The sequence below is a fragment of the Alligator mississippiensis genome, chromosome 9, assembly GCF_030867095.1.
Source record: "Alligator mississippiensis isolate rAllMis1 chromosome 9, rAllMis1, whole genome shotgun sequence".
In the NCBI taxonomy this organism is placed as follows: domain Eukaryota; kingdom Metazoa; phylum Chordata; order Crocodylia; family Alligatoridae; genus Alligator; species Alligator mississippiensis.
Window position 1 is genome coordinate 23554484 of NC_081832.1, and position 14634 is coordinate 23569117.

A 14634-nucleotide genomic window follows, 5' to 3' on the forward strand; every position below is an offset into this window, starting at 1 on the left:
TGCTTCCTCCTGCAGACAGCAGGGCAGAAGGCAGATGGGGGGAGGGGGGCCAAGCTGTTGTACAGCAGAGCTGAAGGTCAGTTTTGTACCAAGCCCCTGTTCCCCACTTCTCTCCTGCTCCCAGGACACCCAGTGTACCCAGGGTCACAATAACCTGGTATTATGGTAAGTCACTTCATTCAAAGCAAAGTATCCAAGCCTGGGCATCTCCCCTCACCATGGAAGAGGGGTATGGTGCTAGCTTTAATGATCCACAGCTTCTACAACCTCTTAATTATTCAGGTCCAAACAGAAAGAAGAACAGGAACCTGTTATTGCTCAAGACAGCAATGGATGTAACGTGTCCAGCAGGGTCACTAGGGGCAATTGTTTCACCCTGCTGAAATGTTTGCCCTTCATGACCCTGCTGTGGAAGGACACCAAGGGAAGGACCCAACTTGGCTCCCAAATCTCAGGAGGAGGTTGCAGGCCTGTTGCTTCCAAAGAAAACTGCCAAAGGTGTCGGCCCAACAGGTTTAAGAATGCACTAGCTCCATGCCACCATAACACTGGGGCCTCATGCTGGTGTACTTGGTCATATCTAGGATCGGGGTTGTCCTTTAATGCAGAGCCTCGGTTGTTGAAAATATAGCAGCTCTAGATGAGCTTTCACATAACCAGGCTGCCAAGGCTGCTGATAGACATGAATTTTTAAAAAACACAAAAACCCATATAGTGCCTCTTCCAGAAGAGTGTGTTAATTCAGCCTGGCTCCACAGCAACTGAATGGATCAAATCAGCTATTAGACTAAAGTGCCAAAAAGCCCCACTGAAGCACCCAGTCTATAGACATTGGGCAAGCCAGGTCCAGCTAACGCAATGCATCTTCTCCGCATGTGCTGGGCTCAATGTGGGGGCATGCTAAGTTTAACATAAATAGCTATTTGGGGTTTTTTTTATGTCTGTAAGCAGCCCAAGTGTTTAGAGTTCAAGGTTGGCACTTCCACATCACTCGCCACCATGTATTTAAAAAAAAAACTTTATTGGAAAAAAACCCCAAAGTTATTTACAGTAGTTCTCATTTCATTTTGCTCCATAAATTTCATTAAAAGACTCCTTCCCTCCCCATGTTGCTTCACTCCCTTGCCACATCCAAAGCCAACCAATCAGGGCAGCACCATGATGATACAGGATAAATCAGTGTTGCTTCTGTGATAGCTAAAAGCAGGACTGTGGAAGCTCTGCTCGCTCCCTTCTGCCATAGACATCAGCCCCCACACCAATCAGCCAGCCTGCCCACTCTCCCAGGGCAGGGGAGGAAGCAGAAGAAAGGAAGGCTCCCTTGACTGACCGGTCCTTCTGAAAGATCAAAAGCCTGGGGATGAAACAGTTGGGAACCGGGGCACTAGATTAGGTCTGCACCCTTCATCTTTTTTCGGGCGGGGGAAGGAGGGTGAAACAGGGATCATGAGGGGAAGTAGTGAGAAGCTGATGGCAACTGTCCTTCCCCAAACACACCCCATCAGGACAGCACAGAACATGCTATGCATGATTACCAGGGTAGGAAGTTTCCAGACAGTGCACCAGCTGTCCTTCTGCCTTGAAGGGAACCCAGAGGTAGATTTTGCATTGCCTCACCCCTTGTGAGGTTCTGTGCACCAGCACATGCTGGGACCAAGACATAAGTGAAGACAGAATGCTCGCATTTCAGACCTAATATGCACTGATGCACAGTACTGCAAGGGGCAGGCCAGAGAAGCAAGTCTCTGGACAGTCAAAGACACATAGGAAGTGGGGTGTCCAATTGCTACAGACAGCATTACTTGCAGCTCCTGATTTCTCCTTTTTACTCCCACTGGGAAGGTTACTTAAGAGATTCCCCCAATAAGCTGTCACTTTTGCCTTTAATGTCCCAAGTCCCACAATGCACTGCTCTTTTCTATTGCTTACAAAAAATCTCCTGTCTGCAGCAGATGCGGATGCCAATAGCAAGTTGCAGCATCGTATCCTGCTAACGTTAATATCTATTCATGCAACATAATAATTAGGCTAATAACCTAGGATTAGTGTTTCTCAAGATAGATAGGTATGTATATAATCACTATTTAACTTACATTTACAGTGAAACAAGTAATATTTAAACACAGGGACATTCACTGACCCAGGTTGTCCCAGCTTCCATTCACTCTTGGCTCAGAGCCCAAGAGCTGCAATTCAACGAAAGGTGCAAGTCATGTAACTCACAGCTATTTGGATTCATAACCACTCTGCCTGCAGTTTGTGACCCAAACCTCCACCCCCCTCCGCCCACCAGCTACTGCAACTATTCATAGGACTAAAGATGTTGGTTTCTGTTTTCCTTGTTGTTGTGGCCATGGTAAGGTAAGGATGTGCCAAATCCTGCAGCAGATGTAGTGTGGGCTCAGTTGCCCTGCAAGACCTGGCCTTTTGCATAAGCCAGCTGGCCACTAGAGATCACCCACCAGTGTAGCAGTACCTACATTCAGCATGATGAAAGCAAGGCTCCAGGAAACTCCAACCAGCGTATGTTTCATAGGCAGTTTGTCAGCTTGCTGCTGATTCAAAGAGAACTCTACTTCTCAGGGAATGCCTTGCTCATTCCTTAAAAAGGGAGATGCAGCCTTACACAGACTGAAATATTACAACTGTAGGAAGAGAAGCAGATACTCCATATCCAAACAATATCCCCTTTCCACCAAAAAAATAAAAAAGGAATTAAAAAAAAGGTACAAAAACGATTTCACAGTCATAGGTTCACCCCACTTTCCCCACCCAAACTGAAATGCCCTCAGCTGCTTCTGTCAGCGTTTCTCTGTTCCATGATACCATGTGCACATCTTCAGTTGGACCTCAAAAGAAACACAGGGAAATGGGGCGGGGGCTTTAAGAAGAAAATAATAATTAAAAAAAAAGGGAAAAAGAGAGGGAGAGTCACAATCAGGAAATGTTTCCAGCACATAAAATTGCTAAACAGCACCTCAGAGTTTTTACTGGCAATATACAGAACCCTAATATATAACCTTAGGGCTTCCGATTCATTCCACGCATCAGAATGCCACAGATTGAATGTTTCCAGTTAGTTCCATCTTTGCCCCTCCAGGCCACAGGGTTATGAGCCAGCTGGCAACAAAATTCACAAAATGCGAGGAAGACTGAAGCCAAGGGGCAAATCCAAAAATAAGAACTTTTCGTCCCAGGTTGCATCAAAGAAAAGGTTCTTTTCATCACCCATGCAAAATGAAGCATTGATTGGACCTTTGTTACGCCAAGAAAAAAGAAAGTTAGTAGGCGTTTCAGAAGGGAAACTCTGTACAAAGTCTGACGTTGTAACAAACAGGTGTGGTACTAAGAGGTCATGGTCACTCAGCTACAAAGCCTATGAGATCCTTCGAAGGAGCTGAGCTGACCTCCTTTGGGCACCTTTGGATAGAGGTGATGCCCTTGCCATCACATAAGAAACCCAGGTTGGAAAGGAAGGTGGAAGCCATGTGATAGCTCCAGAATGCAGTGACGTTGAATGAATGATATAAACCCTCCTCCACCATGAAAATGTTGTAGCCCCTTAGGAGAGGGAGTCTGCTTTTGAGATGAGCAGCTTGCATAGATGTGGATGTAGTCAGATTCATTAGGTCCTCCTCCTGGTGGGAGAAAGCCTGAGCTCAGCCCACTTGGGAAGAGGATCCTCACTGCAGAAAACAATCCACCTGTCAGAGACCAAACCAGAATAACCCTAGTAGAACGGAAGGAAAAACAGAGCAGCAGGAACTGGCCTGAGGCAGGCTACTTGGAGACTGGGGCAGCCTGGGGCTCCATGTGCAATGAGGGGGGCAGCTGCCCGTTCTGCCTCTGAGATTCCAGCTCCGCCGCTTTCTGCAGCGCCACTTCCACCAGCAGCTGGAAGCTGCTGAAGTCCTCTCCAAACAATTCAGGGGGTGTGGGGGGCGGCGTGTTGAAGAGTCCACTGGTAGGGCTGGCTGCATCCGTTCTGGCCAGCAGCGCCATGGTGCTGTTTGTCGTGCCCAGGTGTGGCTTGGGGTGGGGATCCAGCTCCACCCGCTGAAAGGCTGCCTGCTTCTCTCGCTCCTTGTTGTGGGTGCTCACTACTGTCACGTTGCTGGCCAGTGGCTGGGCAGGGTGACAGATCATCTGCGGGCACACAGACATGGACAACACCTTGGAGGGAGCCGCGGCAGCTGAGGCCATGGGAGGCACCACCAACACCCCAGAGCCTGTGGTAGCTCCCCGCGGCAGGGTCACATCTGACGTCTTGCCCCCTCGGCGTGAGATGGTGAACTGGTTGGGGTCTTTGCCGTCCTTGCGAAGCATGTCAGGGAGGAGTCGTCGCCTGGCATTGATGAACCAGTTACAGATCTGGGGAAACACAAACACAGCTCTGTCAGACTGATCCCTACTGTGAATCAGCAGGCAAGAAGCCCTGGGGGTCTGGCAGCAGAGCAAGGCAGGCCTCCATCAGAAAGGAGAGTGATGAGCAAAGCCCTCAGCTACAACTCAAGACCACTGCTGGCCCAGCCTCTCCCTGCTCTGAGGCTACTCTGCAGAGGGCAGGCTGAGGTGCTGCCACCTGCCCTCCCTCCCTTGGCATTTCAGTTGAACACATCAGCTTCAAGTTGTGGTCATGACTGCACAAAAGACCCTGTCCCAGCCAGCACTGTCCATTTTGGGGACAGGTGGCCCCAAAGGCAGAGTCCACCTGGCCACCTTGTGCTTTCAGTCTGCTAGGTCTCCTCTAGGCTCGGCTGTCATGGAGGCGCTAGACAGAATCCAGCCCTGAGATCACATCAGAGGCAGGCAGCTTGCTCTTACCCCAGACAATCACCAGACTGAAGAGCAACTGCATTTGATGGAAACACAGCAATGAGACAAGTGGGCCCAAGGTACAGCTCAGGACAGTCACATGTCTGCAGGGCCGAGTCTGTGTTGGGAATGAACTTGTGCCAGCTGGAGCCATTAGGCTCTCTCATCCGCTCTAGCCAGTTTCACTTCTCTGAGGATTCCCAGTTACACAGACTCAGACTGGGACTGACACAGCCAGTGCCACTGACCAGACTTCTCGGAGTAGCAGTGATTTACAAACAGCTGCATCTCTGCTGAGGGAGCTAGAGTTCTGCTGCAGCTCTACAGAGCTACAGCAAACATGGTCCTGACCCCTCTCCTACTCCCAGTAGAGGCAGTGAGCTTTGCTGGGGATTTCAAAGGGAGGTGGACTCACCCTAAACAAATGCAGAGCCTGGCCAGCCCACCCTCCTGATAACCAGCTGAGCCATTTCAGAGAACACAGGACTACCGCATGGGAATGGGCCAGAGAGAGATCAGGAGACTCACTGCAATATCAGACCACAGGTGTTGCAGGTAAGATGGAGGGAAAAATAGGAACTCAGCTAATCCAGACCACAAACCCACCTGCACACTTGTAACCTGAAAACACACTAGCTGCTTGGCCACTCTGTGGGCTGCCCAGCCAACTGAGGGCAAAGCTCAGATATTCTTTCAAGATTCCTAGCATGCCTTCTTCCCTGGTGCCAGATCTGATCAGGAGGATGCAGTCTTTCTATATAAGATTCCATCTAGCTCAATAGGTTTACGCATTCTTGGCCAGGTAGGAGACAGAATTCCTTTGTTAAAATAAAGAAAGGAACTTTCTAAATAGACAGCCAAATTAACTAATGTGTTTGCATGCTGAGACACAGGTCAGCAACACTTGGGCAGGGAACACATGCATCAGTATGAGGACTTATCGCTTGTGTGACAGTCAATGTTGTGGCTTTCACCCCGAAGCACTTTTCAAAGTGTACATGAGCCAGAATCCTTCCGCTTGTCATGGAATTGCAGCCACCTCTGGGATACAATGCAAGGGCAGTTAACTGCAGAGTTGTTGTTCAGTATTAGTACAGATTTGTTTAATTATTTGGGGGGTTTCATTACGTGAAGGACCAGAACCCTGACAGACTACTAATAGTGCAGTGGATTACAAAAATGGTACTCCAACACTTCCCTGTATTTTGCCAAACAGCAAAGCTACAAAAAAAATAAATAAATAAAAAGTTCAAATAAACTTTTGAAAGTATTTATTATATACAAATATTTTATTACATAAAAATAAAGGGGCAGGACTCTGACTTTATTTTTTGGAAGTTTTTAGGAAATGCAGTTTGTTCAATTCAGTTTGCAATGCACTGTTCTACACGTTAATATAAACAGATAGATTAAAGCTACTGTGTTCTTCACAGAAAACAATTAGAAGAGTATAAATCACATAAAGTGACTAATCTCTCCCAAATATTCCCCCTAGGGTCAAAAATCCCACAACTTACTGAAAGTTACAGCCCTTATGATCTTGGAAGGTTTTTTTGTCTTTCAAACAAGGTTTTCTTAAACGCCTGCAAACAAGCCACTGTTATCCTAACCACATACATAAATACACCCTCCCCCCAATCTCATAAGCCTCAAGCTCCCTCTGAAGTCTGTGTCAGTTCTGTGGGAGGTTTCAAAGATCAGAGAGAAAAAACACATTAAGTTCTACTTTGATTTGCTTAAATGGTTCCTTCCAGACCCATCCCAGGTCCAATCCTGTGCTCTCACTGAAGGGGAAGTCTTGTTCTGGATTTTACTGCTAGGAGGACTGGGCTCTATAAATATGTTCTAACCTCTTAAAAGTTTTGATAAGTGAGACAGACTCCTCAGATAAAAAGTCCTGCTGGGCTTTGCCCCATTTGCCTGATGCAGGTCGCTCAGTTTGGACACTACAACTAGAAAGTGAGGTGCCTACAAATAGCCACATACAACATGGGCAACAAGTAAAGACTAGATCCTCAGATGATTTACACCAGCCGAAGCCTGGGCCCCACAGGAGAAAGCCAATGACTGCAGTCAGCTACACTTTCCAGTTGTTATACGCAATGCTGTTGCCTGTGGATTCACACCACAGATCGCCATCAGAAGTGGGGAAAAACATGCACGCATGTGCACCCACCCACCCACCCACACACTTACTTGTTAAATGACCATTAAGGTGCAGCAGGTTCTGTAACTAGCCAGCTAAGGCAGGGCTTAACCACCCAGACAGGCTCTGCCTTAAACTGTCTTCCCCCCTAAAAATAAGTCAACCTGCCTTTAAAGCCAGCATTCATTCTACCCTAGTACCAGTCCCTGTGTTGTGTTCGTGTCACCCCCCCCCGCAGCACACACAGGGCTGGGAGCCTGGAAGCCACTCAGCTGTTTCACACTACTGGCCTGACACGGGGGTCCCCAGTTCAACCTTCACAGTATAGGATTTACTGTGGATGCATGGGTAACGTACACAAAGCCTGCTGGGCTCCTGGGGATAGTTTTGGTTTGGTTAGGGAGGTGGTACGGAAGGAAAGAACCAGCGGGGGAGGAGGGAAGGATGTTAAGTTAATGCCAGACCCACAAGCTACAAAGCTTGCACTGAGTCCCAGGTTTCCTGGGATCAGGCACAACATTCTTATCTCCTTTGCAAGAAGAGAGATACATGGCTTCCTGGTTTCCCTGGAGATCAAGAGCTGCTGCTCACACGGAGTCAATTGTTCCAACTGGTATTCAGCTCAGGCTGTATCTGCTTCTTTCCCAGACCTGAGGAAGGGCATTTTGTGCCGAAAGGCTTGTCCAATCTCTCTCCCAACTGCAAAAATCGGGCCAATAAAAGGTATTACCTCACCTCACAAATCTTGCTTCTCCCACTGAAAGTATGTCAGCTTCTAGTCCCAGAGCCGAGAGCCCAGGGATTTAAAAAAACAAACCACTACATGCGTTCGACTGGGTAGTGGCCAGTACTTGCTACCAATCTGAAGAGGCTCTCTACAAGCCCAGGCAACTGGCAGGGGAGTTAAATGAAAACATCAGGAGAGAAGCTCTAGTGCCCTCTATCCAGATACCACCTTTACCAAATGCAGTGTGCTCAGTGTGTGGGTAGAAGGAATTTGTGCCCTTGGGCCTACATCCATTTGGTTCTCTGTAGTGGCAGGCAGGGAAAGAGGCCTGCTCAGATCCTTCCTACACCCTGGATTTGCTGACATCACATCTGGATGTGATAGCATGTCTACTTCAGAGGCATTGCTCCCTGCCCCCAAAACAGACCTGTAGCACAAGTGGGAAGAGGGGATAAGAAAAGCAAATGGAAAGGGAAGTCTGTTTTGAGATGGGGGTCTGAGCACCTTAACCTAGACCCTCTGTATCATGTTTTTTACAGCCAAAAATATTAACTTTATCTTATGCATAGAAGCAGCAGCGCTACTAGGCCAACTGCCTCCACACCAGTCACACAGCTTTGCTGCAGCAACTTCTGGGTACCCAAAAATAAGGGGAAAATCACACTCTGTATAGCTGGCCACCACAACCAGGCATTGAAGTGAGGTGACAACTGTGCACCTGACTGGCTTGACAATCTGTCTCTTCAGCCTTTCTGCCAGAGGGACCCAAGTCACCTGTACAGCTTCAGAGCCTTGAGCTTCTCAGTTTTGTTCTCCAATGAGTTCTCTCTTTTCACAACAAAAGAAAAGGATCAAGTGGCCTGGTCCAGCTGCTACTGTGTGATCTCACAGCTGTTATAGGGAGCAGGGTTCTGGCCTTTGGCTGCCCTGCTCAGCATAGTCAGTCCTGGTCAGTACACAATTCAGTGATTCCCATTTACAACAGGATGTGATGAAGAGGAGGCACTTTGCTTAGAAGCTGGCACTGATCCTTTGGTTCAATGAGCCCTGTGTTAAGGCAGGGCAGATATCTCTTAAGTCAGATATACAAGAACAAGGTCAGTAGTCACTTCTGGCCACTGGAAAGTGCCTTGAGATCAAAACTTGAGCAGCAGCCCCCTGGCCAGACCCCAACTGGGGCAATTACTATCTATCCACTTTGCTATCACCCTTCCAGCCATTTGCTCCTTGTTTTGTCCCATTAGATGGCATTGCTCCCTTCTATTAAAAAGCTACCCTGCTTCAGCCCAGGGGTGGCTGCATTACAGCACAAGGCAAGGAATCCCAGCACATAGTGTGTGGGGTGCTAAGGAATTAAGTGTGTAAGTGGCAGCTCTCAAGAAGCTTCACACGGACTGGTGGGTGGCTGGGCCCTACACCCATCCCAGGGAGCCTGCTGAGTGAAGCCCCCCCACTGAGCAGCCCCCTGGTTTGTGGCAAGGAGAGCTTGGCCACCCCACTTCAGAAAAAGCCTGCAAGAACTTGTGCCACAACCACCGAGACACTCGTGTCCACAGACGATGCTCCGGTTCAGGGGTTACATGTCTGGCACGGCCTCCTGGTGCAGCAGGTGAGTACAGACCTGAAGACTAAGCAAGCAGTACAACTCCCAGCACAGTTAAGAGGATCCCCTGCCCATCAGGTTGCCAGTGTGCCCTCTCAGCATCATCCCTGCAAGCAGAGATACAGCTGTGACCTCACCATTTAAGAGGGGTCCAATAAATAAGGAGGATGCCCTGGCACAGATCCTAGTGAAGGAGATGGGTTCCCCACTTCTACCTATGACTGCAGCACAGGCTGACTTCTCCAGGACTGGCCTGCTGAAGCTGCAACTTGCAGTCTCTAGCCTGTTTCTGCAGAATCCTTCACACAGCCCTACCCAACCCTAGCACCATGATCTGGGCTCTCTACGTGGGCATCCCGAGAGCAGCCTAGCAGAACCCAAGTGGTCAGTGGCTTACTGATGCTGGGGAGATGTCACCTCATTTTTTGCCACTGAAAACAGGTGTTTAAAATAGCTGCTCAACAAGCATCAGTAGCAAAAAAAAAAGGAGGTGACACCCTGCCCCCTTTCTGGTTTGGGTCTCCCTGCTCCAGGCACCCCTCAGTTGAGCCAAGCCCTCCTCAAGTGAAATGATTCATTCAGAGCAGGTGCAAGCAAGTGGGTGGCACAGTCCAGACCAGCCCATCACCTCGGCTGCAACTGCTTCCCCAAGGGCTCCTCTGGGCATGGTGAAGATATGCCTCAAATCAGAGCACATTCACCCCTGCCCTGTGATAATAATTACACCATCCTCACATCCAAAGGGGCTAGAGAAAGGAAGAAAATGCCTACCGCATAGTGGTCTGACTGAACTGAGAATGCTTTTTATAGATCCTACCTCACCCATCTCTAGTAGACACTACTCAGCTTGGGCAAAGGAGGCTGCATCTGACCTGTAGTCTATGAATGAACCGGGCAGTCGAAGACCTGGACCAGGCAGTAGGGCCTACAAAAGCCCACAAACAAATATATTTTGCAAACATGAAGGCTGCAACCCATGTCCCACAGCCAAACACTGCTCCTTTCCAGCCCCTACTACTTTGAGGTGCAGCTGCACTCCTGTACTACATAGATGGGCTATTTATGTGCACACAGTATGTAGCAGGCCTTCTGGGACCCCAGAAATGTGCTGTAATTGTGAAAGTAGCTGTGCATCTTAACCTTCTTGGCCTGTTTGCTTCTGTGAAATGGGTCTCCTCCCACCATGTCTCTCAAGAGTGCTAGGTTTAAATGGTTTGTTGACAAACCTCACCAAGCTCTTCCACAGAGATCCCCCTGGCCCAACACAGGTACAAGGGGTAACCACATCAAACATCCTTGGGCAGGACCAGGCCCCTATCCCAGCCTCCTGTGCTGCCCCCGTCAGCCTGCACAGTTGCCAGGAGGGCAGACACGGACAAGAGAGGTGGAAGCTAGGCACATTCTCACCTGCAGCACCGAGAGGTTGGTCTGTCCAGACAGGCTGAGCTTCTCCTGCTCAGAGGGGTAGGCATTGAACCTGTGCTCGTACAGCCAGTCTCGTAGGATCTTCACTGATTCTTTGGGGAGGTTCCCCCTCCTCTTCCTCTTGCTCGACTGTGACAAGTCCAGAGACACGGCCCCGTCGTCCTCCCCGAGGTCGCTATCCGACATGGCGCAGCTGCCCACCAACCTCTCCGAGGGAAAGCCTGCTGAGGTGGAAACCAAACAGGGACCAGATCACAGGGCAGTTTACTGCGGCAGCACAACTACGGGGAGTCCTTCAAGCTAGAGACCTAGAGCAGGGCAGCTCCAGCCCATCTCCACTGCCTGTTTTCCTCCCACCTCCCACTTATGGGGGCTCCTGTTCTACTGCCTGTCTGGGATCCAGGGGCCAAAACCTGAGCCCCAGAGAAGCTCCTTAGTGCCATAGGGACAGGAGGGAGACACCAGGCCACTTGCCCCAGCTCCAGTGAGGGCCCAGACAGAAGCACACGCCTGGCAGCTCTACCGCCTCCATCCAGCCCTTGGAGGACCAGGGGGGAGCGGACTCGAGGCCCGGGCTCAGTGCCGCAAGGAAGGGGGTGCAACACCCGCTGTCCAGCCGTTCTCCTCAAAGCCTGCTGTGCTCGCCCCAGGGCTGCCCCGCCTACGCCCCGCGGCCCCCGCCAGCGCTGGGACCCCCGCGGGGCCACCCCGGCACCAGCCCCGGCCCCGTGAGAGGAAGCGGCCGAAGCGCAGCAAACGCCCGGCCCGGCCCGGCCCGGCCCGGCCCGGCCGCACGTGGGCCCCGGCGGCACCGACCCCGAGCGGCCGCACTGCAGAAAAGTTTGCAAGCCCGGCCGGGCCCGGATCAGGGCGCACGGCGCCGCCAGCCCCCGGCGCCACAGACAAAAAGGCGGCGTCACGTGCCGCGGGAAGTTCCCTCGCGCCGGGAGACAAACAAAAACTCTCGGCAGAAGCGAGCCCGGCCCGTGCGCGGGCCGCCGCGGGGGGCGTCTCGGGGCGCCGCGACGGGAAATGCCGCCCGCCCCCCCGCCCCGGTGCTGCAAGCCCCCGCCGCGGGGCCCCGTGCTCTGCCGCCCCGCCCGGCCCCGGGGGTGCAGCAGCCCGGGGGTGGGGGGGGTCGGCGGTGCAGCTGCCAGGCGGGCGGGCGCCGGGGGCCGCGCGGGGACGGACGCACAGAAAGTTTGCGGCGGCCGCGGTGACAGATCCGGGGCAGACAGAGCCTCTTTGTTCCGAAAGCAACAGGAACTCGCGGGTCCGCCCCGGCTGTCAGCGCGCGGCCCGCGCACGGCACCGCGCTGCCCGGGCCGGGCCGGGCCGGGCCGGGCGCTCCCCCCGGACGCAGCAACAGCTGCGACCACACAAAGCCGCCCCGCCCCTCCCGCCCCGCGCAAAGTTTGCCGCCGCCGCCCGCACTCACTTCTTCTGCTCGGCTTCATGCTGCGCGGCGGCCCCGGCGGCCCTCGGGCTTTGTGCGCGGGGACGGGCCCGGGCACGCGGTGACAGCTCGGCCGGGCCCCCGTGACGTCAGATCCCGCTGCCCGCCCGGCCCGGCCCGGCCCGGGGCGCTCGTGCAGTCGGGGCCGGCGGCGCCCGTGACACCGCGGGGCGGGGCGGGCGGCCCCTCCTCCCTCCCCGCGCTGCGGCCGGCCCGCGGGCAGCGGAGGCGCCTCCGCTCGCCACGGCCCCTCGCTGCGACTAGCGGACAAACAACCCGGCGGCTTCTGCCCCTCCCGGCGCGGGGCTGCCCCTGCGGCCCGCAACAGGCTGGCGCCAAGCCGGCTCAGCAGCCCCCGGACCGGGCCGCGTGTCCGAGGGGGAGGCGCTGCTCGGCCCGCGCCCAACTTCGGGCAGGCCGGCCTCGAGGCCGCGCGCAGCCAGGAGCTGGAGGCAGCCGCTGCCTTCAACAGGTCCCAGCAACCGCGTCCCGCCGGGGGCCAGGCTGGTATTAAACCCCCGGCCCTGCTGCGTGAGAGGGTCTGCCTGTGCGGCAGCCAGGGCCCAACTTCTCAGCCATCGGATCCGGCAGAGAGGACAGGCTGAGAAAAGCCAAGCATCTCGGAAGTTTGTTAGATACCAGTGAAAACTCTCTCACTAGGAGGGTGGTGAAGCACTGGCACTGGTTACCCAGAGAACTGGTGGAGTCCTCCATCCTTGGAGGTTTTTAAGACCCAGCTCAACAAAGCCTTGGCTGGGGTGAGATAGTTGGGGATGGTCCTGCTCTGCTCAGGGGGTTGGACTAAATGCCCTCATTTTCTGTGATCTGGGAAGCAATGCCTTCAACACCCTTTTAAAAACATAGCCCCAAAAACAGCTGCTTGTGTGAGTTTTCTGGCATTTGATCCACTAACCCAGGAAGAAACTGTGCATCACTGTATTGCATTACAGTTGATGAAGACTGAGAACTCATGAGGGAGGAGAGCAGGCAGAGAAGGCGCTGTGCTGGAAGGCAGAAAGAACCAGTGTCTCCAAGCTGCCCCCTGCATGTGACCTCCTTTGCTGACTGAGATTCGACATGGGGGCAGGGTCCCACACACATGAATCAAGGCCCCAGGTCTCTCAGCACCTTTGTAAGGCTGAAGTTCTCCTTTGGGGCAATCTCATTCCTGTCAGTGTGGGTTTTTTGAAGGACAGGTGGCACAAGATGACTAGAGCTTTGGAGCCCATGTGCTGCTTCCATTTTCACTGGAGGCTGAGAAGGAGCACCATTGATTTCAGATGTGATTTACACCACTCCCCAGGAGTGGCCAAACAGTGGCAGGTAGCAGGTCAGGGAGGGGACAGGCAGCAGGTAGGGCAGGGAGCAGAAAACAGAACATCAGATTGGGCAGGAACCACAGGCCTCCAAGCAGAAAATCAAGCAGCAGATCCGGCTGGGGAAGGGGATAAGAGGGACATTTGAGGAGAGCGCAGGGCTAATTTGTGGCACGCCTGCCCAAAAGGTTGGTCAGAACTTTGTTGCACAGGCTGAGCCTCGGGGCTTTTCTGTTTATATGGTTTTTAAATCAAGTTGTACTGGTGTAAAGAGATGTGCATCCACACAACGCAGTTCCTGAGTGCACTATGCTTAGGGAAGGGCTGTGCTGCTGTTACTTTTGTTGAAGCCTGCAGTATTTCACCTCCAGTAAATCACAACCCAATAACATCTGTGTGGTTGCACCTGTGCTTCAGACTGTTTTGGTGGACCTCCACCTGCCTCCCACTCTGCTTTATCCCCTACCCCCACCAGCCACTCTGATTACCTGTGTGTCCTCTAGTGCCCTGGGGCCAGGATGAATGGGTGTCACCTCCACATTTAAATGTGGGTGCACAGGTGGGTTCTGGCCATTTTTACTCATCTGCTCCAGGAGTTAGAACACCCAATATTTTGTTCTAACTTTGTACTTGGCCTCATCAGGCAGCAGGCATGGATCCTGAGGGCCTTGCCTTCTGGGAAATATTTGGGAAGGGGAAGAGATGGCCTCAAGACATAGAAACACTGGCATTTTGGAGAGAATCAAAAGGGGGAATGGCCATGTGGGATCACAGGGACATCTTACAATGTAGTGTGAAAGCAAAGAATATAGAGAAGGGTTCCAAGAAGGTAAAAGAGAAAAAGGAAAGAAGACGGACTTTCAATAGCACCCCAGCCACCTGTCCTTATGATGAAGTGGATGGGATTTTGGCACAGGATCCCAGCAGTAATGTGCGATTTGTCTTGGATGTGGACAATCCACAATTGTAGATGGAAAGAAGGCACTAATATTGCAAGGCAGGGCTGATTTCTCCCAGGTTCATCAATAGTGTTACATTCTTCCAGCCAGGACATCAGGAGGTCACTACTTATCCGACCACCAGAACTTCTAGTGACAGACAGTGGTTGCTACCACCAACCACGTGCATGCCTAAGGGGTTCTGGTA

General features: G+C 52.3%; 1 protein-coding gene across 5 annotated transcripts; it reads right to left on the bottom strand.

Annotated features, from left to right (window-relative positions):
• Positions 1 to 1004: 1004 nt before the first annotated feature.
• On the bottom strand, positions 1005 to 12513 carry TGIF2 (TGFB induced factor homeobox 2). 5 transcript variants are annotated; one of them, XM_059733238.1, is made up of 3 exons: positions 12155 to 12513; positions 10699 to 10937; positions 1005 to 4371 (listed from the first exon to the last, which is right to left on the bottom strand). In XM_059733238.1, exons 1-3 carry the CDS (start codon positions 12171 to 12173, stop codon positions 3781 to 3783), a joined length of 849 nt encoding a protein of 282 aa, XP_059589221.1. In that variant the 5' UTR covers positions 12174 to 12513; the 3' UTR covers positions 1005 to 3780. The 5 variants fall into 5 exon arrangements, with proteins under 5 accessions (XP_059589221.1, XP_059589220.1, XP_059589222.1 ...); XM_059733237.1 differs by having other exon boundaries at positions 10699 to 10940; XM_059733239.1 differs by lacking the exon at positions 12155 to 12513 and adding an exon at positions 11912 to 12048.
• Positions 12514 to 14634: the final 2121 nt, after the last annotated feature.

Coding starts and splice junctions, on each gene's coding strand:
- TGIF2 (XM_019484663.2), bottom strand. CDS start 11,248: ATGGAGGCGGTAGAGCTGCCAGGCGTGTGCTTCTGTCTGGGCCCTCAC. Junction 10,938..11,190: donor GGGCCCTCACTGGAGCTGGG/GCAAGTGGCCTG, acceptor CCACCTCAGCAG/GCTTTCCCTCGGAGAGGTTG. Junction 4,372..10,698: donor CCAACCTCTCGGTGCTGCAG/GTGAGAATGTGC, acceptor GTGTTTCCCCAG/ATCTGTAACTGGTTCATCAA.